The sequence below is a fragment of the Myotis daubentonii genome, chromosome 2 (genome assembly GCF_963259705.1).
Source record: "Myotis daubentonii chromosome 2, mMyoDau2.1, whole genome shotgun sequence".
Lineage (NCBI taxonomy): Eukaryota > Metazoa > Chordata > Mammalia > Chiroptera > Vespertilionidae > Myotis > Myotis daubentonii.
This window is the reverse complement of record NC_081841.1, coordinates 30,657,146-30,683,845: the sequence shown is the minus strand read 5'-3', so window position 1 is coordinate 30,683,845 and position 26,700 is coordinate 30,657,146. Positions and strand designations below refer to the sequence as shown.

The window sequence follows — 26,700 nt, the reverse complement described above, 5'->3', positions numbered from 1 at the left end:
GTGGGCAAACTTTTTGACTCGAGGGCCACAATGGGTTCTTAAACTGGACCGGAGGGCCGGAACAAAAGCATGGATGGAGTGTTTGTGTGAACTAATATAAATTCAAAGTAAACATCATTACATAAAAGGGTATGGTCTTTTTTTTTTTTTAGTTTTACTCATTTCAAACGGGCTGGATCTGGCCCGCGGGCCATAGTTTGCCCACAGCTGTTCTAGACGATGACTTGGTGGACCCTAATACACCTACAATTTTTCTAGATTTTAATTAAAATTATTAATTAAGCATTATAATATTTAGTTATCTTACTAGCATTTTATATTATACCAGTGGACTGGTGCACGAAATTCGTGCGTGGGGGGGGGGGGGTGGGAGAGGGAGGAATCCGTCAGCCTGGCCTGCACCCTTTCCAATCTGGGACCCCTCTCACAATTCAGGACTGCTGGCTCCTAACCGCTCACCTGCCTGCCTGCCTGATTGCCCCTAACCACTCTGCCTGCTGGCCTACTCACCCCCAACTGACCCCCACTGATGGCCTGCTCACCCCCAACAGAGCCCCCCCCTGCCAGCTTGCTCACCCCAAACTATCCCCCCGCCGACCTGATCACCCCCAATGCCGCCCCCCCTCCCCCACTGGCCTGATCACCCACAACTGCCATCCTATCCTGGCCTGATCACCCACAAGTGCCCTCCCCTCTTGGCCCCTAACTGCCTCTACCTTGGCCCCAACCACCATGGCTTGGTCCAGAAGATTGTCGGGAAGGTCTCCCAGTCTAATTAGCATATTACCCTTTTATTAGTATAGATAGAGGCCTGGTGCACGGCTGGGGGCCAGCTGGTTTGCCCTGAAGGGTGTCCCGGATCAGGGTGGGGGTTTCCCTGGATGGCAGGGCAGCCTGGGCGAGGGGCCTGTGCTGCTTTGCAGGCCAGCCATGCCCCCATTGGGGTGGGGGTCCCCACTGGGGATGGTGTCAGCCTGGGTGAGGGGCTGGGGCAGTTTGCAGGCTGGCCACACCCCCTTCAGGGTGGGGGGTCCCCCCTGGGGTGCCTGGCCAGCCTGGGTGAGGGGCTGATGGTTGTTTGCAGGCTGGCCAGGCACCCCAGGGGGACCCTCACTCCATGGGGTTGTGGTCAGCCTGGGTGAGGGGCTGAGGGCCGTTTCCAGGCACCTCCCTTGGCAGCTGGCCCGGACGACCCAAGCCTCACGCGCACTCAGGCTGGCTCTGTGGCGGCCGCCCACAAGCCCCTCCTTTGGCAGCCGGCCAGGGTGGGTGGGAAGCTTGGCTTCCTCCGTCGCCGGGGGCAACCCAAGCCTCCCGCCTGCTCTGGCTGGCTCCTGCCATCATCTTTGCTCCACTAATTTGCATACTCACTCTTGATTGGCTGGTGGGTGTCGAAAAGTAACGGTCAATTTACACATTTCTCTTTGATTAGTGTAGACAAGAATTACAAATTATTTACATTTTTAAAGAATGTGAGACTGCTCACTCCAGGCATACTTAATAGGAATTTCTAGGCCATCATATTAATCTTCACCTTTAAAACTTACGTTGATTCAATAAATTGCTATTCTTTCACACAAACATCCATTACATTTGTAAAATTATTCAAAATCTGAACTCTATAATATTTTTAAAAATGTAAGCCATTGCATTATTAAAACATAATCTTATTACTTTATATTCCAAGCCACTGCTTATGTCAATTACTGCGAATATAATTAGATTCATGTAATAATAAAAATGAAATGATTATTCTGTAATTATAAAATCTACTGAGAGTCATAGTAAGATACTGACTACCAATTATACCAGCTATCAATAATTAACAGTAAGCAAAATAACTTACTCTGCCTACAGGGCTCATTGGATATACTGCGTAATCTGAAGTCATGTTATAGTTAGAAGCTTCGTTTGTCATACTTATAGATCGTTCCTTCTTGTCTTCAGATGTCATAGCTGGAACAGTCCTGAAAATATATGTCAGAATGCTAGAACTTGCTGAGTATTTAAACTGCTTTACAACAAAGCTTACCTAGAGTTAACAATGCTGGAGTCCTACTTTCTCAGAAAAGGTGGATAGCCCTAACCGGTTTGGCTCAGTGGATAGAGCGTCAGCCTGCGGACTCAAGGGTCCCAGGTTCGATTCCGGTCAAGGGCATGTACCTTGGTTGCCGGCACATCCCCAGTAGGGAGTGTGCAGGAGGCAGCTGTTCGATGTTTCTCTCTCATTGATGTTTCTAACTCTCTATCCCTCTCCCTTCCTCTCTGTAAAAAAAATCAATAAAATATATTGATTGGTCAAACTAGACCAATCAATATAAAAAGAAAAAAAAAAAAGGTGGATACTAAGTAGAACTTAATAAGCTCTAGGCAGTGGTTCTCAACCTTCCTAATGCTGCGACCCTTTAATACAGTTCCTCATGTTGTGGTGACCCCCAAACATAAAATTATTTTCTTTCTTTTTTTTTTTTTTAAATATATTTTATTGATTTTTTACAGAGAGGAAGGGAGAGAGATAGAGAGTCAGAAACATCGATGAGAGAGAAACATCGATCAGCTGCCTCCTGCACATCTCCCACTGGGGATATGCCCGCAACCCAGGTACATGCCCTTGACCGGAATCGAACCTGGGACCTTTCAGTCCGCAGGCCGACGCTCTATCCACTGAGCCAAACCGGTTTCGGCAATAAAATTATTTTCATTGCTACTTCATAACTGTAATTTTGCTACTGTTATGAATCGTAATGTAAATATCTGATATGCAGGATGTATTTTCATTGTTCGCGACCCACAGTTTGAGAACCGCTGCCTAGAGTCAGAACTACTTTACATATAATACTTCTCCTAATCACCACGCAAGTAAATATGTTTATTTTGATAAGCATTATTAGATACTCTATTGGTCATCTAATTGGAAATTTAAAAATTTAGTTACAAGATTAGCTGATTAATATTGAAAACAATAACAGCGATATCAATAACTAATATTTGTGAATAGATTTCTAGTATAAGATATTTCCACACATATTTCATTTGATGCTTATAAAAATCCTGAGAAATGGTAATTACCACAATCTCTGATTTAATGATGAGAAAACTGAGCTCAAATTAGTTTAACAGTCTGACCAAGTTTAGTTTCTGACCTTACACCTTGAGCTCTTGAAATACCTCTTTTTGAACGACTGGAAAAACATCTTTTGAAATTTCATTCCTTATAAAAACATTTTTTGGTAATGTTTCTATACCACATATAATAAACAGATGTCATTCTGTTATTATACTTGGCTGCACATATCCAGATAAGAAAACTGTTAAATTGTACTGCATTAAGTAAAATATGGGTAACAGCAATCTCAATGCTAATGCCATTTGGAACAGAGGCATTCCACCGAACTCTTTACTTACTGTTCATTCACTACAAAAATACAATTGTCCTGTGATGGTTGTCCTGTGACTGGGTGTTTACAGGTCACTTTCCTTTCATTATGGCTGAAAGAAAAGAGAAACAGAGAAAATGTATGTATGTACTTTCGTTATCACAAACATTTTTCTAATATTCTTATAGCAAAATAACCACTTCTATATTAAAACATTGAAGTCAGTGAATAAAAGATGAAATTCAAACCCATAGCTGTTGAAATATACCTTTTTTACTATCCACTCTGTGTACACATGTAAATGCTACTTAGTTTTACAATGCAGATAAGCTCAACCCTCCAGTCTGACCCCAATTCTTTCTTCCCACTATTTTATAAATAAAGTTGATTTGTTTCCACAGTCACTGCATGTTACATTTGACAGGTAGGCCACAAAAGTAAGTACTAGTATCTACCCACCTCCATTACTTTGTATCTCAATTTAAGCACTTAATGCTAAAATTCACATTTTGGGGAAAAATTAACAGTACTACTATAAGGGCACCAGCACATTAACAAATAGTACCATTCGAAGAGCAGTAACTTATGGTGTTTTTGTTTTACAAAAGAATTGCTATATAAATAATGTAATGGGATTGCTTTTTGTGATACTTGAGGAAAATATGCTATAGAAAGGTGGAATCTGAAGGAGAAAATAAAAACCCTAAATAAAACGTGAAAACAGAAACAAAGAAAAAATCTACTTGTTATCTGTGCTGAAAAAAAAGTTTGCTTTGAATTAAAGGGATGACATCACTTCTCACCATTTTGGCTAAGATCAAGTGAATTAAAGAATGACTATTTTTTTTGGAGAGTAAGACCTTTGCAAAAGAAATACTGTTCTTTCAAGGTTGAGTGATAAGATGAGGTCTTCTACTATCTTCTTGAAATGAGAGTAGAAAATATCCCCAACTATTTATCTAGCTAAGCCAAAGATATTAGATGCCCAAAGTAATATGCAATATACACTGACATAGAAGACATATCATCATGTTAAAATTATCATTTTTTCCATTGGGTTTTAGCCACAAAACAACCTAACATTGGTATGTTTTAACTTAGAAGATTTACTTTCATTACGAAGAAAATCTTCAAAATGTTATATTGAATACTGCTTTTAAATCTTCAAAGATTATTACATGTGTGCTGAATTTTGGGAACTCTACAACCACAAGCCACAAACTTTCTGGCAAACTTTAGATACTTAAGTTCCTTTTCCAAATCCTAACTGCCATTAATATTTTACTGGTAACTCAGTACTTGAAACTCTAGACATTAAATAAAACTAAAACCATATAGAAGAAAAAGTACAGATACAGTTTTTTAAAAATTACACATTGACAGTTGCCATAGTAGAATGACTGGTAGACTATAATGAGTTTCTATTATTTCTTCAGTGAATTGGTCCACTAAGCGCATGTTACTATATCAGTTTTATTTATTTATTTTTTGTGGTGGTTTGTCTTTATACAAACATACCCAGTAAGTGTTGAGATTTAGTGGGTTTTAGATATTTATTTGGGTGGTATTTTTATTACATAAAAAATAAGCACGTGCCTCTCTTACCTGTTGATTTAAAAAAAGTACCATAGTGGAAATAAATTTATGTAATAAGCAATAAATTGGTAACGGAAAAACAAAGAAAGTATAGCCTCTGGAGATAATTGGAAAATACCGAAGTACTCAAATGTGATGACCATTATGAATGTGCCAAAGTATATAAATTCTGATATTTAAACAGTATAAAACACCATGGAAAGAAACCTGTGACAGAAATTAGATTCTCTAATGATGAAAAGTGGAGAATAGCTATTTTTTCCTTAAAGCTTCTCCTTGGGAATGGGCATTAAAGAGCTAGAGTTGGCTCAGTGTTAGAACAGAAATATGAAAATTCTTTTTATTGAAAACCAATACTGTACAAAGAAAACAAACCCCGCCCCCGCCCCCCCCCCCCCATATTGCATCATTTTCCCATGCTATGTCATATTACCTGGGAGGGATACAGTAGACTCAGCCTAATATTCTAGAGGCTCTAAATCATAACAATATGGCTCTGGAGTAATTATTGGGCTAAGAGACTACAATGACTTCCTGAACACTAAATAGATTTAAGTAACCATTAGACAAGGTGTAGGACAATGAAGAAATCTAAATAAAGAATGAGTAAAACAGAGCCCAAACAGTCTCTTCCCTAAAAGTGGCACTATTTCAATTAAATTGACATTTTTATCATCTCATTTTAAAGTAAAATTAAATAAAAATCTTAATATTTCATCTTAGTTAAAAGACCAGTGACTAAAACCAACATCAAATATGAGTACTTTTACATTCTTCTTCTACTACTTAATGTTCTTGTATTAAATTAACATAATTCATATAAAATCTCTAAGAACACTCTGAGGTCTTTTATTGTTTTTAATAAACAAAATAATCTTTCCTAATATATTTATCTAATTGCTAAAACATAGTAAACAAAGAAGTTTTCTGAAATGTTTACTCATTTGTTCTGACTTATACAATATTCCTAAAATCTGGGTCTTGGTTACTAATTAAAACGAACACACACACACACACACACACACACACACACACACACACACAAATGTAGTGCATTTTCTAAAATGTTAAATCCCAAAAATCTGTACAATGATATATTTTAAGTAATAGTTAGTCAAGATTACTAGAGGTTTCTATAAAATTCAAAGTCAGAAGAACAAGATTTTATAGGCAATTAGAATAAAAAAATTGCCATCTCCTGTAAAACATACTTCTAAATAGAAAAACCAGAGTAAACAGAAAAGCCAGAGTAGTATTTTCTAATTTTATCAAAATTTAATTAAAAATATTTTAAAATTTGAAAACTATTCCTTCTTATTATAATGGCATTTACACTTGATTTCTATAGTACGTTGCATTTTTACGCACAATACCAAAGTATAAACATAATTTCTAAATCATTCACAGAAACTGAAAATGAGTTAAATACTGACAGCCAATAAAAAAAATCAATGTAAATAAAATCCAAGTGAGTCTGCGGAAAAAAATCTCCACCCTCCCGTCCCCCAAAAAAGGGCACCTGTTAGCCCTGACCGGTTTGGCTCAGTGGATAGAGCGTCGGCCTGAAGACCGAAGGGTCCCAGGTTTGATTTCGGTCAAGGGCATGTACCTCGATTGTGGGCATATCCCCAGTAGGGGGTGGGCAGGAGGCAGCTGATCAATGTTTCTCTCTCATCGATGTTTCTAACTCTCTATCCCTCTCCCTTCCTCTCTGTAAAAATATCAATAAAAAATATTTAAAAAAGGGCACCTGTTAATGTATAAATTTTTTTAATACCTAATACACTAACTCTTTAATATGTATAGCCACAGGGCCCTGAGAGAGTTGGCTGGCCCACTATTACTGGTAAGTACCCAGTCATGACCACTGTCCCTGCACAAAGGAGGAGTGGCTGCCTGCTCAGGACCATGAGGGCTGGCAGGGAACACAAAGAATGATTCCCGGCCTTTCCTCAATTCAACCAAAGTTTGTCCCCTCCGTTATTTACAAAGCATATGTTTTCCATCAGCCTAAACTTGCCATTCTTTTTGTAGTCACAAGTTTGGTTGTGGTAGGCTGTTTTTGAAGGGCCTCAAAATTCAGATCAGGAGTGCCATCAGTTTCACTCTAAGGCTTGTGCAGCAGTGTGTCCCAGTGTGATTCGTCTACTAGGGAACAATCTGAGCATCACATACATTCCTTCTTTGTTTGCGCGTGAACCTGTCTGCGGGCCACTCCGGGAGAATGCAGAAAACTGCAGCCAACAGAATCCCAGCCACACGGGTGCACACACATCACACAGCTGCACAACCTCAACCATTTCCAGCGACTTGAGGTCACTGCCTGTTTTATGAAGCACACTCATCCACACGGGATACACCTTTCTGCTAATTCCATGCATCCCTACTTCCAACACTTCCCAATAACTCACAAGCGGAGGCCCTGGCCATGTCCATGTCCACAAGCAAACGGCAGGTCTTTTTCAAGGCAAAGTGTAATTGCAGTGTTTTTGTATGTCCTATCCATTTAACGTGTGTGAAACGGTGCCACCACTTTTATTAGGTTCCTGTGTTTATTTGTATGTGTGACTAATGAACATTTTGAGTGGTATGCTCTGAAACCCATTTTTAACCGGAGTCCCATGCTTTTCATTGCCCAATGTTGCACAGTGGGGTGATTTTTAGGAACATATGTGTTGTGTTATTGCAAAACTGACTGTGCTACTACGCTAAGAAGGAACATGCCTCTCCATGCTATTAGAAAATACATTTGAGTCTTTGCTAGACAAGGTGTCAGATTTAAAATCCTTGCCAGGGATTTTTACGCTTCATAAATGAAAAGGAAACACTGGGAGATACGGCTTTACATAAATTTGTGTTTCCAGAGGAATATGTACTTACAAAGAAGGTATGAAACTCAGGTCAAACTAATTCCCATCTTGTCTCTGAACTCACTGTGGCACACCAAGAAGTCCAAACTTTTCTAAACATAACCCTAGGTGTTCAGCTACTTTTCCTTCCAGACATCTGTCTGTCCGTGAAATTTTAATACATAGGTTTAGATCCGTAGTTCCCAACGAGGAGTGATTTCATCTCTCAGGAGACACTTGGAAATATCTGGCAATAGTGCCGAATGTCACAACTGGGAAGTTACTACTGGTATAATGGGTAGAAGCCAGGGAGCTGCTAACCACCTTACAATGAACAGGGAAGTTTTCGACATGAGAGTAGTAGCCAGGTCGAACTAGGGCTGATGCTGGAAAACCCTGCACCAGGCTTTCACAGCCTTCTAATGATGAACTGTAATGAGTAAGCCACCTGCACTATTTCTCTAGAGACAACAGAGGCTGCAGGAAATAATGGCAGTTGAGAGTACAGGTTCTGGAGTCAGATCCTGGCACCTCCACTTACTAGCTATGTGGTGATCTTAGGCAAGTTATTTTATCTCTCTATACCTCAATTTCCTCAATTTAATAACCAACAACCTGTATCCTGGCTACTGTTAAGATTTTCAGAATTGCCTCAGGTACTGGAGATAGGAGTGAACAAAACAAACAAAATTCCTTGCCCCCACGTTCTAGTGCAGATATTCATGAGGATTTAGAGTGAACAGTATAAACGTGCCCTGGAACACAAGTCCTCGATCATTATTTACTTTTATTATCAACTACAGGGCAATCATCTTATGTCGTTGTCATTGGATTACTGCTCGTTAACTGTTTAAAGCAGTTTAAATTAGCACTTGCCCAAGTAATTGTTTAAAACTCACGCTATTCCACTCTACTCAATATATACAGGAAAAGAATAAAGATGCGGTCTCTCCTGATTTTCATGCTTCTGGTAAAAATACCTGCCCCTAATATGTCAAAAGGATAAAGAAAAGTAATCCATATATACAAAAGCCTAAGTAATCGAACGACAGAACAACTGGTCGACCGGCTGCAATAACGCACACTGACCACCAGGGGGCAGACGCTCGATGCTGGAGCTGCCCCCTGGTGGTCAGTGCACTCCCACAGTGGGAGCACCACTCAACTGACTGACCTGTCCCGGCAGCCCACCAGCCCAGCGGCAGCCACTCATTCCCTCAGTAGTCCTGCATGTCCAATCTCTGGAGAAGGGGCCAGGCACCGACAGACCTGCGCTGCCTGCACGATCCCTCGGGCCCCACGGCCGCTTCCCCTCCCTAGACGCTCCGCAAGGAAGAAATGATATAAAAGCGGCTGCCAGGTGGCTCCCGACTACCCGCGCGAACATCAACGGGCTGGATCTGGATCTGGATCCTGGGCCGGCAAGGGCATCCCACCATCCCACCCAGAGGGCCGATCGCTTTTTAGCTCCCATCATCCCCCTCGGGACGGGCACCAGACGCAGGGTTCATGGCTGGCAAACACTGCTGTGGCAGCGCAAGCCTCTCCCGATCAGGACTGACTGGGCGTCCTGACATTTGGAAATATCTGGCAATAGTTGTGAATGTCACAACTGGGAAGGCCGCAGCATGGCTGGGATGAGCGGGAGCGGCAGGCGGCGCTGGACTGCTGGTTTCAGCCCAGTCCCCGCAGGCCACGCTGAGGGACCCCACCCGTGCACGAATTTGTGCACCGGGCCTCTAGTTCCCATATAAAAGCTCCGGAGGGATCATGTTTTTATGCTAACAAATGCAGTACGTGAGCAGGTTCTTAAATAGTGACAACACTTAAAAAAAAGGACTCAGCTCTTCCAGGGAGTTCAGGTCTGAAGGAAATAGGTCATATTCACTAGCTCAGTCTGAGGATCATGCTGCAGCAAAGGCCCAGATACCAGGTGTACCAGTTAATAATGTGGATTTTTTTTCAATACTGGTAAAAGGATGAAATCAATGCCAGTTTTAGAAAAGACATCAAGAGACTGACAAACAGCAACACAAATTGCTTGCTCTCTGGCATCATGCCCTCTTCACTATTTACTCCCAGACATTTAATCATTTGCTATAACTAGAAGATCAAAGGAAAGACCTGCTTATTTAAAGCCTCTATGGAACTATTTCATTCAATAATAATTTGGTTCTAAAGGACCTTAAGATGAATAAATCAGTTGCGTATAAACTGGTATATATATTTCTATCAAATTGCATACACAACAAATTAAAAAGGGACATGTTTATCAGTGAGAGAAGTTCATTAGTCTACCTAATGGCTTTTCAAATTGTGTATGTGTGTGAATCAAACAGTAAATCACATAGGTAACTACCGAAAAGCAAAGCTAAGCTGTGCTACTTTGAAGCAGTTCTGAGCTTTCTGGTAGCCTACATAAAAAGGGAAAGCTGATCAACTACAGAGTTCCTATAACCTATTTATGGAAACAGCAAGTTACTGCAATTCTAGTAGCAGGTGCTTTTATATAATAAATAAATTGCATGGCAGCGCTCTGAAGGTAGGGGAGGCCAGTATTTGTGTCCCTTCCAGGGTCCTTGGAGTGAGACAACCTTTTGTTATTGTTTAGTCCACATCCACCCTCAGCAGAAGGCTTATAGAGGAGAATGACAATGACATCTCTATAGAAAGGAAAGACCCCGCCCCCAGTAGGTGCATAAAATGCACACAATGCACATTTCAAACATAAACCCCAATAAAATGATGAGAGGAAAAAGCACTTGCTCAATAATATATGGTGTTTTAAATTTCTAGTAAAATGATAAAAGTCAGTGATACTTAAGTAACTATTTCATTCTTAAGTGCTCTTTCAAACTACTCTAGGGAAAAAAATGAAAGTATTCAATACAATTAACAATGGGCGGACTTATAATATGTGGTTTAAAAACTCCTGCTATCCAACAATAGGCCCAAAACTGTGCAACCTTTATTCACTGCAAGAAACCATAAATCATATAGGTAATATACCCTATAAGAAGTTCTTTAAAACATTAAGATTTATATAATTTTTGCAAAAATAAGTATGGTACTGAATTACAATGAAAAAATGAGAGCAATGCTATACCGATTAGTACATATCATATTCTTTGAAACAAGCAGAGAAAGGAGCTATGCCTGACTTAAAAAATAACAACATTACGACTTCAAGGAGATATGATTATTTATAAGCATGTCATATAGTAGCACTGATTGGCCTGTCTTATTTAGCTAGGCACCCTCACAGTCGTCGCAAACTGGCTGCTTCGGTCCAAAATATCATGGGCAGACCACAAGGTCCGAGGGCAAAATGAAAAGTTTCTCTTTACATATACATTTTCAAAAAAGTTTCCCCAAATCTCCCTGGCCATCTTTTCCTAGAATGTCACTAGCCAGATGTATGAGTCTATGCCTAATCAAATCAATGGTAAGTGAACTTAGGTCAATCAAGAGTCTCAACTTTGCTTGCTGCCCTTCTAGAGGAGCGTGAATAAAATAAGTTTCTATTATACCAGCAAGAAAAAGTTGGGAAGGGACAGGCTCATTGCAAAGGAAACACTTCATTTTTCATAGAGAGGGCAACACACATATGTTCCAAGAAAACACTTACACTAGAATATTCAAAACTAGATTTCGCCATTCTTTAAAAGAAAAAAAAATGGGTTTATAAATTTTTTCCTTTGAGAAGCTTTGGAAAGGTAAAAAGGGCGATTTTACAGAAAGTCCAAGAACTCTTGAGGTTTTATTTCCACTCTCAGAAAATGTCTTAAAAAAATGTTTTGGCCAATCAATAACTATGTCCTGGCAACTTCTTAGCAGTTCTCTCCTGTGAGAGTATTTGTATTTGTGTGTGTGTGTGTGCATGTGTGCGTGCCTGTGTGTGTGTGTATTAAAAACACCTTTATTTTAGGGGTAACTTCAGTTACTGTTTTGCTACAAAATTCATTCTCTTTTCTAATTTAAGAAATAAATATTGAAATTGCTATTAATGTATTGTCAATAAGAACCAATATAATTCTTCTGAGTGGTATGTTAGACAAAGCAAGCTTTATTAGGTAGTGTTTTGTATGTGCAACCATAGCAATGAGGTTGAAAATTTATCCACTATGCATAAAAAAATACGTATTTTACAAACGCTGTCTGTCCCACAGAAGAAATTGTGGTTGCCTCTTATTAAACTCAAATGCAAACCATTTGCATGCTTTGCTCTGAATCATGTATTTCTCATGAGAAAGAAAGAGGACTTAATTTAGTAAAAGAAACATAGAATATCATAGTGGTTTGGCAATTCTTCTGGCAACCCTGGGAATGAAGCCAGTATCATGACTTGGACTTCTACAAGGACCCAACCCATAAAAGCAGTCATATCCACAATGTTGTCAGGTTGGAACAAGGCAAAAGAGATGTGGCACTATGGAAGCTATTGTATTTCTCAAATTTAGGTAGAAAATTATAGAGCCAACAGTTCACATGTGTAGTTACAACTCTTGATTTCAGTACCCTTACACTCAAACCAAAAAAAGTATTGTATATTCTCAGTTTAGACTTGGTTTTATTATACTCTCAATTATACTCTCCAGCTTGTTTTAAAGTTGAATAGCTTTTATCAATTGAAATCATAAAGCCTTATCACTCTGAGACTCAAACAGTCTCAAATTAGGTAAGAAACAACAACAACAAAAACCAACAACACAAAAAGCCTTATTTGTAGCAGTGACTTAGTTATTAAATCAGTCAACTGGCTTTATGGTAGTCCAAGTAACTCTAAAAAAATATATTGATTTTTAAAAAGAAAGGGAGAGGGAGGGAGGGAAGGTAGGAGGGAGGGAGGGAGGGAGGGAGGGAGGGAGAGAGAGAGAGAGAGAGAGAGAGAGAGAGAGAGAGAGAGAGAGAGAGAGAAACATAAATGATGAGAGAGAATCACTGATCAGCTGCCTCCTACAAGCCCCACACTGGAGACGGAGCCCACAACCGGGGCATGTGCCCTGACTGGAAATTGAACTGTGACCTCTTGGTTCATAGGTCAACACTCAACCACTGAGCCACACCAGTTGGACCAAGTAACTTTTAATAATACCGTTAAATGTAAAATTTATTAATGTTTTATACAGATAACTATTTTCATTTTTTAATAAAAAGGAGAAAACTGTTATGCTGAAATCTGACGACCACAATGACCATTCTTGCAAGTTATTTTTAAACTGAAAATATGATAGCATGAAAAGTTGTGCCGACAATTAAAGGCAATGTTTTAAGAACAAAAGAAAAACACTAAGAGCGCCCTGCCTTTTTTTTTTTGAGAAACTGAATTCTTGAGCCTTGGTTATGTGAAGAAGCAACCACCAAGTTAGAAATCTACAAGATTGTATTTTTTTTTTTTTTTTTTTTGCAAAACATGAAAAGTGCATATGTCCTTTCCCCGCATTTAGTTCTAAATGCCACTTGCCTTTAACTTAGAATTAACTGCTTCCAGACATCCTGCCCAAACCTCAGTGATTCATTTATCCACCATCTACAAATTCTCCTTAAGGCCTTAACCCATTATCTTCTACCCTCTCTCCTCTCATCATTTAGAAAATGGATCATCTCAGATTTTGTGAGGGAAACTCAGGTGGGAGCACCTCACTGATGGAGCCTCCCTCCCAGCATTCAATTCTAAAATCATCACCTTAATAATAATTACCACTTGGGCATCACTCCCCATGCTGCTCACACCCTCAGTTGTGTCACACACTGTACTTGAAACTTGACAATGAGCCCTCATACAGACCCTCTGAGGCATTCCTATCTTCGCTTTACACATGGGTACACTGGGCTCACAGCATCCACAACGTCGTCCAAGGCCTGAGCGGCATCCTTTTCGGATCCTCACCTTTCAAATGCTGCCCCTTCCCTGACCCTCATCACAGCCAACAAGACTTTTCGGTTCTGCCCTACATCTTCTCCCATTTTCTGCTCAGTGGTAAAACAAAACAAAACAACACCAAGCTTTCCTTAGAGGCCCTTCCCCTCTTGCGCAGACCGCGAACATGAGCCTCCCTTGCTGTGCCTCTCCTCTCCTCTCCTCCTCCCATGTCACTGCCAAGCATCAGCCCATGTCTACGTCTATCTGAAGTGCGGCAATGAAACCTTTCCTGACTCTAATTCCGTTTTAAATCCACTATCTCTTTTCTATCTTCCTGTTCTCTACGGCTTCTCAATCATCTTCCACTCTTCGCTGCTCAGACAAAATTATCACAACATATTTACCAATGGTACTCATTTCCCTGATTATAGGCACAAAAATTTAAGTACAAATAACCACAAATGTAAAGCATGGGTTTTATAAAAGCGCCCAACAGAAACTGAAAATATTGCTTTTCCCAGTGGGAAAATATCAATTTGAGGTGATGTTGCAAGTCCAAAGCTGAAAGCATTATTGCAGACTAGAAACAATACAGATAGAAAATAAAAATGTCAAAATATGAGGCTCATATACAAATCTATCTGTTTTAGTTTTTGGTTATTTATAATTTTGAAATCTCATGAAAAACAAACAAACAAACCCACCACCTTCTTAAACAAAATCTACATACACATTTAGAATCTAAAAAACTAAACACTTGATAATAGATTTTAAATAATTTTTGGAAGTAACATAAGAAAAATTCAGTTAACACCGTGCTAGTTACGAACAAAATGTAGTATCATAATTGTTATCCACCTGAGTGCTAGGCTTTGAGTAACAATAGACTTATGTATACAAAGTTTGTAATTTAAGTTCTGAATCAATGCATTTGCTCCACTCCTGTCATTTCAATTTCAAAATGATATAAAAATAATATAAATTTTTTTTTTTAACTCTCAAAAGGTCCTAATGCTAATGTACTTATGTGACGCACATGGCACTTAGTTAAGGCTCAGTTTAGTCAGCAAATAATTATCCCCAAGCACTGAGAAATTCCTCACTTACAGAAAAGGCAGAGTGAGACAGAACTCTGACCCAGAATAGCAGGGTCAGACCCAGTTTCTATAGCAAAGACACAGCGAGCAGAGCCAGCAATGAAATCCAATGTCCACGGCAGTACACTGTGAAGGCAGTATTGTACCCCAGAGACACATTGCCTAGCCGAGGACGAGGCCATGGCGTGCTATTACTTGGTTAGGTAACTAAGAGGTTTTCACCAGCACAGTGAAGATGAATCCTTATAATACAAAGATCAAGATATTCTCCTCATTCATTTTATTTGCTTCATCAATTCATTTATTTATGCTCAAATATTTACTAAGCAGCTAATATACACAAGGTTTTGTGCTGTCCACCACTAGGAAACAAAAATACAGTTCAAGACTATATGCAGCTTAAAGAACACTACTTCATCTGAATTTATTAACCTAAATTCCAAACTTAAAGAATAAATAGCACAATTATACTTTCCCATCCGGCTTCAGGGTTGGTGGGAAGGGTTCCTCAAAGCATACTTTATTCATCAGAAAACAGACAAGCACTTTATCCTCGACTGCCTTAGTCCTCAGTAAAACCTTTATGTCAATTTCAGGTTATTCCCCTTGCAGCTCAGCTCATCCCCTTGTTTTTTGTTTGTTTTGTTTTGTTTTGTCAGATTTAATTTCCTGTCCATACAAAAAAGTTTTAAGTAGCTTCTCCTCACTTGAACTTTACTGGTTTTTAGGCCAGTGACTTCTGATGCCATAATGTCTCAAAAACATCCTTGTTTAAAATGTTCAGCGATGTATTCCAACTCATCATTACTATATAACTTACTAAGTTTAAAATATAAGCTATTTTAAAACCATGATAAAATATTTTAAGTGGATTCAAGATAAATTTTTAAAGGGAATAAAAATATGCATGAGTTCTCCATATACTTAAATATTCTAGCTTTGGGCACAATTTTCAGCTGGGAGCTGAAAATTCTGCAACCTAAGGGAAAAAAATGTGGATCTTGAATTAAGGCCGTCGAATCAAATAAAATGTACTTGAAACCCTACTTCTCTATTTCTTATGCTTCTAAATATAGAAATAGTATAATGTACTAAGAATCATAATAGGAGGCAGTTACTGCCAAATTCCTCAAATGTGCTATTTTTGCACATTCACATATAAAACGCGGATTTAGATCATTTTCAACACCTAACCATCTTATTCATATACAAAATATGTATAACAAATCTTATTCTTTAATTGCTTCAGAAAACTGATCTGAAAATATTTAATATATTTATTAAGAATTTCCTATTGTTTTTTCCTCAACTAGACTTAAAAAGCAAAAGTGCCTGTTCTTTAAGAGAAAACTTTGTTTGAAATTTCCTCTAAAGGACCTTGAAATCACACGGCTGCTACTGAATCTAAAATGGCAAAATGTAAAAAACTTTAAAGGCTTCAGTTTGTATCATATAAATAGTATGAAATTAAAATAATATCATTCATCCACTCAAAATGGAGAAAAAAAGTAATGAGCAAACAGCTACATGAAAAAATCTTACTCAATAACCTACTTGTTAAACGAATGCTTTAAAAAACAACTAAATAAATTTACAATAGTGCAATTCAAAGAGACATGACTGAATATTGTTAAGAAATAAATCTTTAAAGGAATGTTACCCAGTCTTTACAATCAATAGTAATAATAACTTCCTTAATTTCTTTAAATGCCAAAATATTATCTGTAATAATCTCCTGTCATTATATTGCTCTTAAATTTTAGATTAATGAGGATTCCTATTTTGAATCACCTTACTGAAACAGCCCAAATAATTAAAGAATCAAATAAATATCAGCAGCTTCAACAAAATGTTAAATAGTTTAGACTAATGTTAATACACTTTTAAATGAAAGCATGATATAATGATATTATTAGCATCTGCATAGGAACCTGAGAATCATTCACATAAGGTTCTCTTTATGAAAATAAAAAAATTAACAAGTTAAAGAAACAGGATAAATTAAAATTTTTAAATGAAAATTTTTAGGCTTTAAAGCAATTTGCAACTACCATGCATTTATGTAGTTTAAAGGTAAGGAGAGACTAAGAAGATTACATCTTAAAATGCCCAAGTCATTTGAAAACTTAAATACGCATTACATTTCTACACCAATGTAATACTTCAGTTCTAGAAACATTTATAAAATGCAAACCCTTTGCAGGAGGCACTGTGCCTGGCACTGGGGCTGCAAAGATTATTTGCCACAGGATCATTAGCTGAGAAAAAAAGAGGACTGCTGCTCACTTAGCCATTAGCTATTTATATATAAAAGTAACAAGAACTACTCACCAGCCTTCATCAAACTCACATTCGTAAACAGACATCCAACTACAGACAAAAAGGCTACTGGAACAAAAAAGACAGACTCAGCTCCTTTGTCTTTGAGCTTCTCCCAAATGAGCACTGGGGGGACTAAGCACTTGGGAATCGCACTGTGGCTGTCAGGCAGGCCTGCCACTCTGCGAGGCTGACACCAGACTGACGTCACACCCTCACATGTCACTGCAGCCGCAAATTAAGGCAGCTTCGTCAAGAAGAATTTGATGTGATTATGCATGCTTTCCAGCCCTAACAGAAAAATGCAACTTCAATTCCCTTACAGCTGGCAGACAGCAGAGGGGAGCTATCAGCATCCAGGTCTGCAAAGCGCTCTTGACGAAAACCTTCAGCGAGAAACTTTAAACTGAGTTCAAAAAATGTGTATTTCCTATTAAAACTGTAAACATACCAACTTAAAGGACTCCTTTAAAAATATGTTGTTATTGTTTCCAAAACTGATACACAGAGGGGCCTTGACTTACGAGTGTCCCGACGAACGAGTTTTTTGAGATACCAGCTGTCTCTCAGCCGATTTTTTGCATTGAGTTGATAGAGTAATTTGAGTTAACGAGCTCCTTAACGAGCTCGGTCTCAGAACGAATTAAACTCGTAAGTCAAGGCCCCACTGTATACTTATTTCAAAAATTCTACTAATAAGGCTCTCCACCAGCCATATCTTTGATCACTAAGTTATACTGTCTAGCAGTAAAGATAACAGCTGTTAGCATTGGTGCATTCTTTTAGACTATAGTTTGTATATATAATCACATATATATTCAACATAGGAAAATCAAACCACATATGTTGTTTTACAACCTACTTTTTTCATTCAACAATGTCATGAATAGTTTTCCATGTCAGTAATTATGTTCCTAACTTTTCCTTTTATTATTATTACTAGAGGCCCGGTGCACAAAAATTTGTGCACTAGGGGGGAAGGGGGTGGTTCCTCAGCCTGGCCTGTGCCCTCTCACAGTCTTAGACCCCTCAGGGGATGACCACCTGCTGGCTTAGGCCCGCTCCCCGGGGAATTGGGCCTAAGATGGCAATCAGACATCCCTCTGGCAGCCCGGCAGCCCTCGGGGGATGTCCACTTGCCAGCGGGGAACAGGCCTAAACTGCAGTCGGATATCCTTAGCACTGCTGAGGAGGCAGGAGAGGCTCCCACCACCACCGTTGTACTGGCAGCCATCAGCCTGGCTTGTGGCTGAGCAGAGCTCCTCCCATGTGAGAGCGCCCTGACCACCAGAGGGCAGCTCCTGCATTGTGCGTCTGCCCCCTGGTGGTCAGTGTGTGTCATAGTGACCAGTCATTCCCAGTCCTTCTGCTGTTAGGGTCTGTTTGCATATTACCCTTTTTTTTTTAATATATTATATTGATTTTTTACAGAGAGGAAGGGAGAGAGATAGAGAGTCAGAAACATCGATGAGAGAGAAACATCGAACAACTGCCCCCTGCACATCTCCCACTGGGGATGTGTCTGCAACCCAGGCACATGCCCTTGACCGGACTCGAACCTGGGACCCTTCAGTCCGCAGGCCGATGCTCTATCCACTGAGCCAAACCGGTTTCGGCTACCTTTTTACTATATAGGATAGAGGCCTGGTGCACGGGTGGGGGCCGGCTGGTTTGCCCTGAAGGGTGTCCCGGATCAGGGTGGGGGTCCCCACTGGGGTGCCTGGCCAGTCTGGGTGAGGGGCTGAGGGCCGTTTTCAGGTTGGTGGGTGACTGAAGCTCCCAACCTCTCCTTTTTTTCTTTCTTTTTTTTTATTCTGGGATTTATTTACCTTCTATGGCTGTCACTGGAACTGAGAGCCGGCTTTAGCTCTGAGGCTTGGCTCCTGCTCTGAGACCTCGGCTGCTGAAAGCAGGTATCTGGGTTTGTTTGGCTTCTATAATTGAAACACTGTTGCAGCTCCAGCTCTGAGGCCCGGCTGGCTGAAAGCAGGTTTCTGGGGTTTGTTTAGCTTCTATAATTGCAACATAGTTGCTTAGAGTGCAGCTCAGAGACCGGCAGCAGCAGGTGGGGAACCTTGGCTCCCTCCATCACTGGAGCAAGCAAGCCTCCTGTTAGCTTCAGCTGCCTGGCTGCCGGCCGCCATCTTGGTTGGCAGTTAATTTGCATATCACCCTGATTAGCCAATGGGAAGCATGTTGGAGGTATGGTCAGTTTGCATGTTTCTCTTTTATTAGATAGGATTTTTACTGTTAACCTCGTCTGAGGAAATTTTTCCATTGATTTTTATAGAGAGTGGAAGGGGGAGAGACACATTGATTGGTTGCCTCCTACCCACCCCAACTGGGGCCGGGAATCAAGCCTGCAACCGAGGTATGTGCCCTTGACCAGAATCGAACCCGGGACCCTTCAGTCCACGGGCTGATACTCTATCCACTGAGCCAAACCGGCTAGGGCCTAACTTTTCCTTTTATGATCACTGCCAATCACAACAATCTAAACCTGTTTACCGCCACATCTTTAATTTTAAATTTTTTGTTAATATGAACAATACTACATGTATATAACTGTCCAGACATACCTGTGCTTTGTGTGTTTAGCTGTGTAAGATAATTCTTAGAAGTGGGATTAACAGGTCAAAGCATGTGTGTGTTTTCCACATTTAAATGCTTTGTCCTCTAGATTTGATTCCCATTTCCCCATATACTAGGCATTGATCATTATCTTTCTTTGCAAATCTAATAGAAAATGTATGCCATCACACAATTCTAATTGTGTTTATGTGTTTTAATTGCAAGTGAGGTGAAGCCTTTCTCCATATATCTGTTCTCACAGGAGGCAGTCCAGCTTCATGGTCACAAGGATAAAGCTTCTAGTCTGACGGCCTAAGTTCAAGCCCAGCTCTTCTCAATAGTCCCCTTACCACAGGCAAGTTGCTTAGTCTCTCCATGACTCACTTTCCTTATATGAGAAATAAAGATAACTTAATCCTCATGGGATTTTGGTGAGAATTATATGAGAAAAACCATGTAAGCAATTGGGACAGTGCCCACCATATGTGTTTAATTAAATGTTAACTCATATTTAATAGCCAACTACATTTCTTCCGCATTTAATGCCCTTCACCCAAAATGATTACGATACTAATAATGTAAAAATGTTCAGGTACCTCAAAGTGAGTTGTCTCACAACTAAATCTGCCATGCAACTAATTTAACCAGTGTTAAAACACTCCTTTCATATGATACTGCTATAACAAAGATTTAAAATAGCACCTCAAGCTGAAAAAAACGAAATTGTTTCATCATGTAGTTTGAAACATAGACGGGCAAGCCAACATGGTTTGCTATAATCAGAAGGGTTTGCATATGTTTTAGAAAAGTAGTGATTCATGATCTTTCCCCAAAGTGAAGGTTTGGCTAGTCTCAGCTGTGTTCAGTTTCACCGTCTCTCACTAAAAAAACAAAACCCACTCTTGAAAACATCAACAGAACAAAACAACCTTTCCACAGTTCTAAAAGCATAGGACAGTGCCCCTTTCAAATGACCTAACAACCTACAAAAAGAATATATGATGGTTAAAATGTAGGAAGCTTATTATCCACACCCCCAAATCAATTTGACCTCTGTTATGTAATAGCCTTCAACTGCTTTCACCACCAGGAGAGTTATTATTCTTGCAGATCTGGTTTGGGTGTATTCATTGTTTCACATGCTGTGTAATTATCTCATGGAAAAGCAGACATTTCTGTAATATAATTGCAGCATAGTATGTTTGCAGAATCACACAGTGGTAAGGTGGCTCTGTATATTGCTGTCAGGAGAAAAACAATAATAATGAAGCAGCAGAGATCTGTCAAGAGACTGTAAGAGACTACCAGAGATACTGAGGACTAAAAAGTTGCCCAAGTGTCTGGTTTATGAAGTTACCAGCGCTCTGCACTATTTCTCTAGGACCTGGGAGGCACAGGCCCCTTCCTCACCCACCCACTGAACACTGGACTCCCACAGGGAACACAGAGCGGTCAGGCAATGAGCATGAAAGGGGGAATCAGATAAGGTCTCTCCTCTCAAGGCCATAACAGCCTGGAACTGACAGTTTATTAGGGAAGAGAGAGCTGTAAACAGATCATTATAACATAACCCGATTTGTGCAGCACAGAAGAGGAAGAGGCACAATGCCTGGGGGAAATCTGGAAAATGCTTATTAGCAAAGTAAATGACAGCTGACCTGACTATTTCAAGAAATTTCAGTTAGAGACAGCAGTAGCGGTACAAGTACAAATTTAAGATGCAATCTAAAATTTACACCTATAAAAGGTGTCCAATTAACAGAGAAATTATTAATTTAAGAAAAAAAAATGCATACCAACAGGGCAGTTCTCACAAGTGCCTTAAAAAATTCTTCCCTGCTTTTCCTAAATGCCAGCAATGGACAGTTTAGCTTTCTCAACTCTGCCCAAATCACATTTCAGGAAATGAAGCTGAGGCAGACATGGATGGATGCTCCACCTTCGCCGGAGCTAATAAACCTCCTTACATTGGCAGTGACCCTAAATCTCAATTAATCGTTATTCTCTTTTCATGTATCTCCACGCTAAAAGGCAGGAATCGTACTTCACTAAAAAGCCACAGAAAGAGAAGTCCGGGGAGGGCCTCCAAAGTAGTCGCCAAAAATAATGTTTCAGTGCATCCTTCAGATATGTCTGTGACTGGGACTGAGGACCAGTTGTGACAACTATCATTTTTCCGTTCTTACTCGTAGGTCACTTGACAATACCACCCTTGACCTTGATTTAGGTGACCTGGCTCCCCAGTGTTCACTTTGCATAACGGGCTGTAGTCCAAATGACTCAACCTAGTACCCAATAATTTGTCTCCATTATTTTGGTGGCAATTTATTCATCACTAATATCCAAAGTAGAAGTTCTTTTAATGGTTAAGAAATAGCTCTCCTACCAATCTCTTCCATACAGTGTCTAACAGTGCCGTATAATACGAAGCACTCAACTGCTGCATCAGTGGATTACTGACTTTTATTTCCTAGGTCACTGGGTAAAATTCTGTCAGATCAGAAAAATACTAGTATAGACCATCAAACCTCAGAGGGAAGGTAGGGGAGGGTGGGGGTAAGGAGGAGAGATCAACCAAAGGACTTATATGCAAGCATATAGGCCTAACCAATGGACACAGATAACAGGGGGGTGAGGGCATGAGTTGGGGGAATGTGGGGATAAGGACACATATGTAAAATCTTAATAAAAAAAACTGAAGAAAAAAAAAGAACACAGAAAAATTTAAAAAAAAAACAAAACTTAGTATAATAAGAAGAGCACAAACCACCAAGTAATTAACTCACTTTTTGACACCACCTACCTGGAGATAGCATCAGAACTACAGGATTGCCCCCACTTTAGACATGCCAGTCGCAAACCCAGGTTGTTACCTGTGCTTTTGACCCACTGGCTATAAACTGGATCTTCCCATGACTACCTCCTCGCGTTTGATTAATTTGCTAGAGGGGCTCACAGAACCTAGAGAACATTTAGTTATGTTCACAAGTTTATTATAAAGGATATTATAAAGGCCATAGATGAATAGCCAGATGGAAAGGTCCATAGGACAGGGTCTGGAAGGCTCCTCACCACAGGAACTTCTGTCCCCATGAACTGGATTGTACCAATTTCTGGGCAAGTAGATGAATTCACAACCAGGAAGCTCATAAAATCTTGTTGCAGGCCCAACCCCACCTAACCCTCTACCTTCCACTTCCCAGAGGTCAGTGAATGGGGCTGAGAGGTCTAAGCCTCCAAACACTGAGGCTATCTAGGGTCCCGACTCCAAGTCACTTCATGAACGACAAAGGACATTCTGATCATTCAGAAAATTCTAAGGGTTTGAGTAGCTCTGTGCCAAAAACTGGGGACAAAAACCAAATGTATTTCTTATTATAACACCAAAGGAGCACAGAGGCAAGATAAGAATACTTATAGTCTCCTTTTCTTTCATCCCAAATTTCCAAATTCACTTATCTTGGTATATTACATACCATATCTTCAGTATTTAAATAGTAACACCAAAGCAAATTAATTACAAAAGTAAGTTTTAAATAATTTGAAAATATGATCTCTCACACCCTCATTATTTTTTGTTAAAAAGTGGTAATCAGATTTCGGGCTCGATTCCCAGTGTGGGGTGTGCAGGAGGCAGCCGGTCAATGATTCTCTGTCATCACTGATATTGCCATCTCTCTCTCCCTCTCCGAAATCAATAAAAATATATATATTTTTAAAAAATGGTAAAGAGTGATCAACTCACAGAAATTAAACACTCACACCTGATGATAACCTGGATAGATGTTAAATATACTCACTGTGCTAACTTCTACATCAACTAAAATTCAGTGTAGAAACAAACTATGCCACCAAGCAAGACAATGTGAGTGTTGGGCCAACAACTTTAAAACACGCTGTTAGTCATCTTCACTTGACACTGACATAACAGTTCAGACAGTCTCAATTACTTCCCAAGAAATGTTCAAGGGCTATCCCATGTGATCTATCTATCATCTTGCTGTTCTCTTAGAGCTAAAATTCCACAACGCAGCCAACTCTTGGAAGAAGTAATTGGAAGAGTTGAATGATTTAAGCATCAAATTAATCCATAAACATCTGTTTAGGAAGGGACCACTTAAAATGAAAAGCCCTTCAAATCATGAGAATCTTCTCCCCCAGGAGTGGTAGCTACTAAAAAACGCTTGCTTCCTAATAGGATTCAGAACCTTCTAATGAAACCTATACAGGTCTCAGGTCATCAATGAACGACGCTGGCCTCGAAGGCCAGTTTACTAAAGCCTTGACTTACTAGTAGCCACTTTGTATTCCCTTCAATTTATTTCTTTTCCAATTCCTTTTAAGTTCTTCCTGTGTGTGTGTGTGTGTGTGTGTGTGTGTGTGTGTGTGTGTGTGTGAGATGGGTTGCCAGGACTTCCTTCTAAACTAACTTGTGGATATCACCAATTTTCACAATATAGGGTCCAGCACAAATGCTACCTCCTCAGAGGCATTTCCCCACCCTCTCTCATTCAGTTGGTTCCAGTGCTACAAATCAGGAATAATTGATGTGACCAACAAAACTGCTGTCATACGTACTTAGCCCCAAAGGACCTGCCAGCAGGGATGTATATAAACTCTTTTGCACAATAAATAAAAAGTTTATACTCATGGAGAATGGACTAACTCTAGTAAGTTCTTTACACAACAAAATACAAGCCAAAGTGAGTGATACAATCTAAAAGACAATGATGAGGACATTAAATTGATCATCTTCGCCCTAACTGGTTTGGCTCAGTGGATAGAGCATCGGCCTGCGGACTGAAGGGTCCCGGGTTCGATTCTGGTCAAGGGCATATACCTTGGATGCGGGCACATCCCCAGTAGGGAGTGTGCAGGAGGCAGCTGAATTGATGTTTCTCTCTCATCAGTGTTTCTAACTCTCTATCCCTCTCCCTTTCTCTCTGTAAATAATCAATAAAATATATTTTTTAAAAAATTGATCATCTTCCTTCCATTTCCCTATGATCATATGAAAGCTCCACTTCTGGGCTCTAGGTATAATGTCTGGTTATATTTACATCTCCTTTAAAACATTTGAGATCTCTCTCTCTCTCTCTCTCTCTCTCTCTCTCTCCTTCAAGATAATTTCACCTGACAGAAAAAAATGTATTATGAGTAGTGAATTTTTAGTAGGCTCTGGACCCTAATTATATTTTTCACCTATTGTTGACTGGAAGCCTTCCTGATAACACATTTTGTGTGTCCTATGTATTAACATACTGTATTTTCACAATAAAGTAAGCTAGCAAAAAGAAAATATTAAGGAAATCATAAGGAAGAGAAAACACATTTACCATATTGCACATATTTACCGTATTGTGGGGGAAAAGCTCTGTATAAGTGGACCTGTGAAGTTCAAACCATATTGTTCAAGGGTCAACTGTGCTTGTGTCTTATGAAAGATAATCTTAAATTCTAGCACAATAAAGAAATTCAGACTCAAGGACAGACACATTGATGAGTATGAAAGAATAAACTGACCACCAAGCTTTGTGAAGAAGAAATAAACAGAATCTCCGCTCTAGTTTCCATTCAACTCTGGATGAATACACATTTTTTAGTGATAGTTTGCAACTTATACAGTATCTTTATATTGTGGGTTTTCATTCGGAAAGAAACTGTAGAATCTAGCTGATTTTCTACAGAGTGATTTACCAATAAACATTTATTATTCAGGTACTAAGTTGATTCTACACTTGTACCATTTGCCTCGAAGATACACGGTCTGCTTTTAATGTAGGAATAGAATCAAACACACGACCATATTACCAGTTACATGATCACGAAAAACCAGGCCCCAAAGAAACTACTGTAATGGTTGCTTTATGTGTTGGCTTGATTTACTCAATTAGAAACTCTTGCTTACTCGCTTGTAAGGGAGCAAGAAAACATGCACGTAAAAAAAAAAAAAAATGTTCACGTCCACCGAACAGGACAGAATAGATTACGGAAACTCAGGATTGAGGTAGAGCTGTAGGACCTATCTCTACAGCTGACTCAATGGAAAGGTCCTGAGAAAGCCACTGACTTTGCAAGTCGTCCTTTCTTCATCACATTACATGACATCATCAGGAGGTCTCGTGGCAACAACTACAACCAAGACCATTTGCCTGCCAAGGCCCAGTTCTACTGAGGTATGGGAATTCTCCCTTAAAACCAAAAAGCAAAACAGGTTTTAACTTGCCACTTTTTTACGCTCACATTTTCTGGCACTGGAGACAATTTCTTTGTTTTTACACCCCTTTTGTATAAATTCCTTGGCCCACAAGTTTCTCCTTCTTTTAAATACAAATATTTTAGAAGTTTACTGGAAATGTTATATATATTGCTGCTTAGTGTAAAAAAAATAAATAAACCTGGGATGGGATTTAATTTCCTTGACTAGTATTAATAGTTTTTTTTTTAATTAATTCAACGAAGATTTACTGAGGATATTGCTCCTCTAAATAGGAGTGTTTGCTAGATCCTGTGAATTTTAAAAAAAGTATATGAAAATAGTCAAACCAGTTGTGGGTAAATAAGTACATAACTGAAATACAAGTAAGAATAAATGCTATAGCATAAATGAATTCTGGAACCAGAACCCTGGATCAGGCCTTAGGAAAACTACTGGTACCTCCCTGTGCCTCAGTTCTTCATCTCTAAAATGGGTATAACAATAACATCATCATAGAGCTGTTATGAGGATTAAATGAATGGAGATATTAAAGCTTTTACAACAGCATTTGATACACAATTAAAGCTCAGTATGCAATAACTTACTGCTCTGAAAGATATGTGGCTCAAAACAGCGAAGATAAAAGTAAATGGGCTTTGTGCATGGCACCTTGTAAACCGTGGGTAGGAGGATTTGGAGAGGAGAAAATAGAAAAGTCATGATGAAAAAATATAGTAAGAATGAGATGACTGGTTTGGCTTGGGGTAGAAAGGCAGGTGAAGAGCAGGGTTGAATTTTGTGAACGTTAGACAATGGGGCTGGGGTGTAA

The 26,700-nt window shown here is 39.5% G+C and overlaps 1 protein-coding gene across 14 annotated transcripts in view; it reads right to left on the bottom strand.

Moving 5' to 3' along the window:
• Nucleotides 1-26,700, bottom strand: part of PLEKHA5 (pleckstrin homology domain containing A5) — a 220,327-nt gene that overhangs the window by 87,704 nt on the left and 105,923 nt on the right. For 13 of the 14 annotated variants that reach the window (XM_059682325.1, XM_059682324.1, XM_059682329.1 and 10 more), the window contains exons 4-5: nt 3,406-3,489; nt 1,847-1,967 (exon numbers count right to left, since the gene is read on the bottom strand). In XM_059682325.1, the coding sequence (XP_059538308.1) occupies nt 1,847-1,967; nt 3,406-3,489 (205 nt within the window). Of the gene's footprint in view, nt 1-1,846; nt 1,968-3,405; nt 3,490-17,113; nt 17,261-26,700 lie in introns of those variants that run through there. The other variant, XM_059682319.1, reaches the window with a different exon arrangement.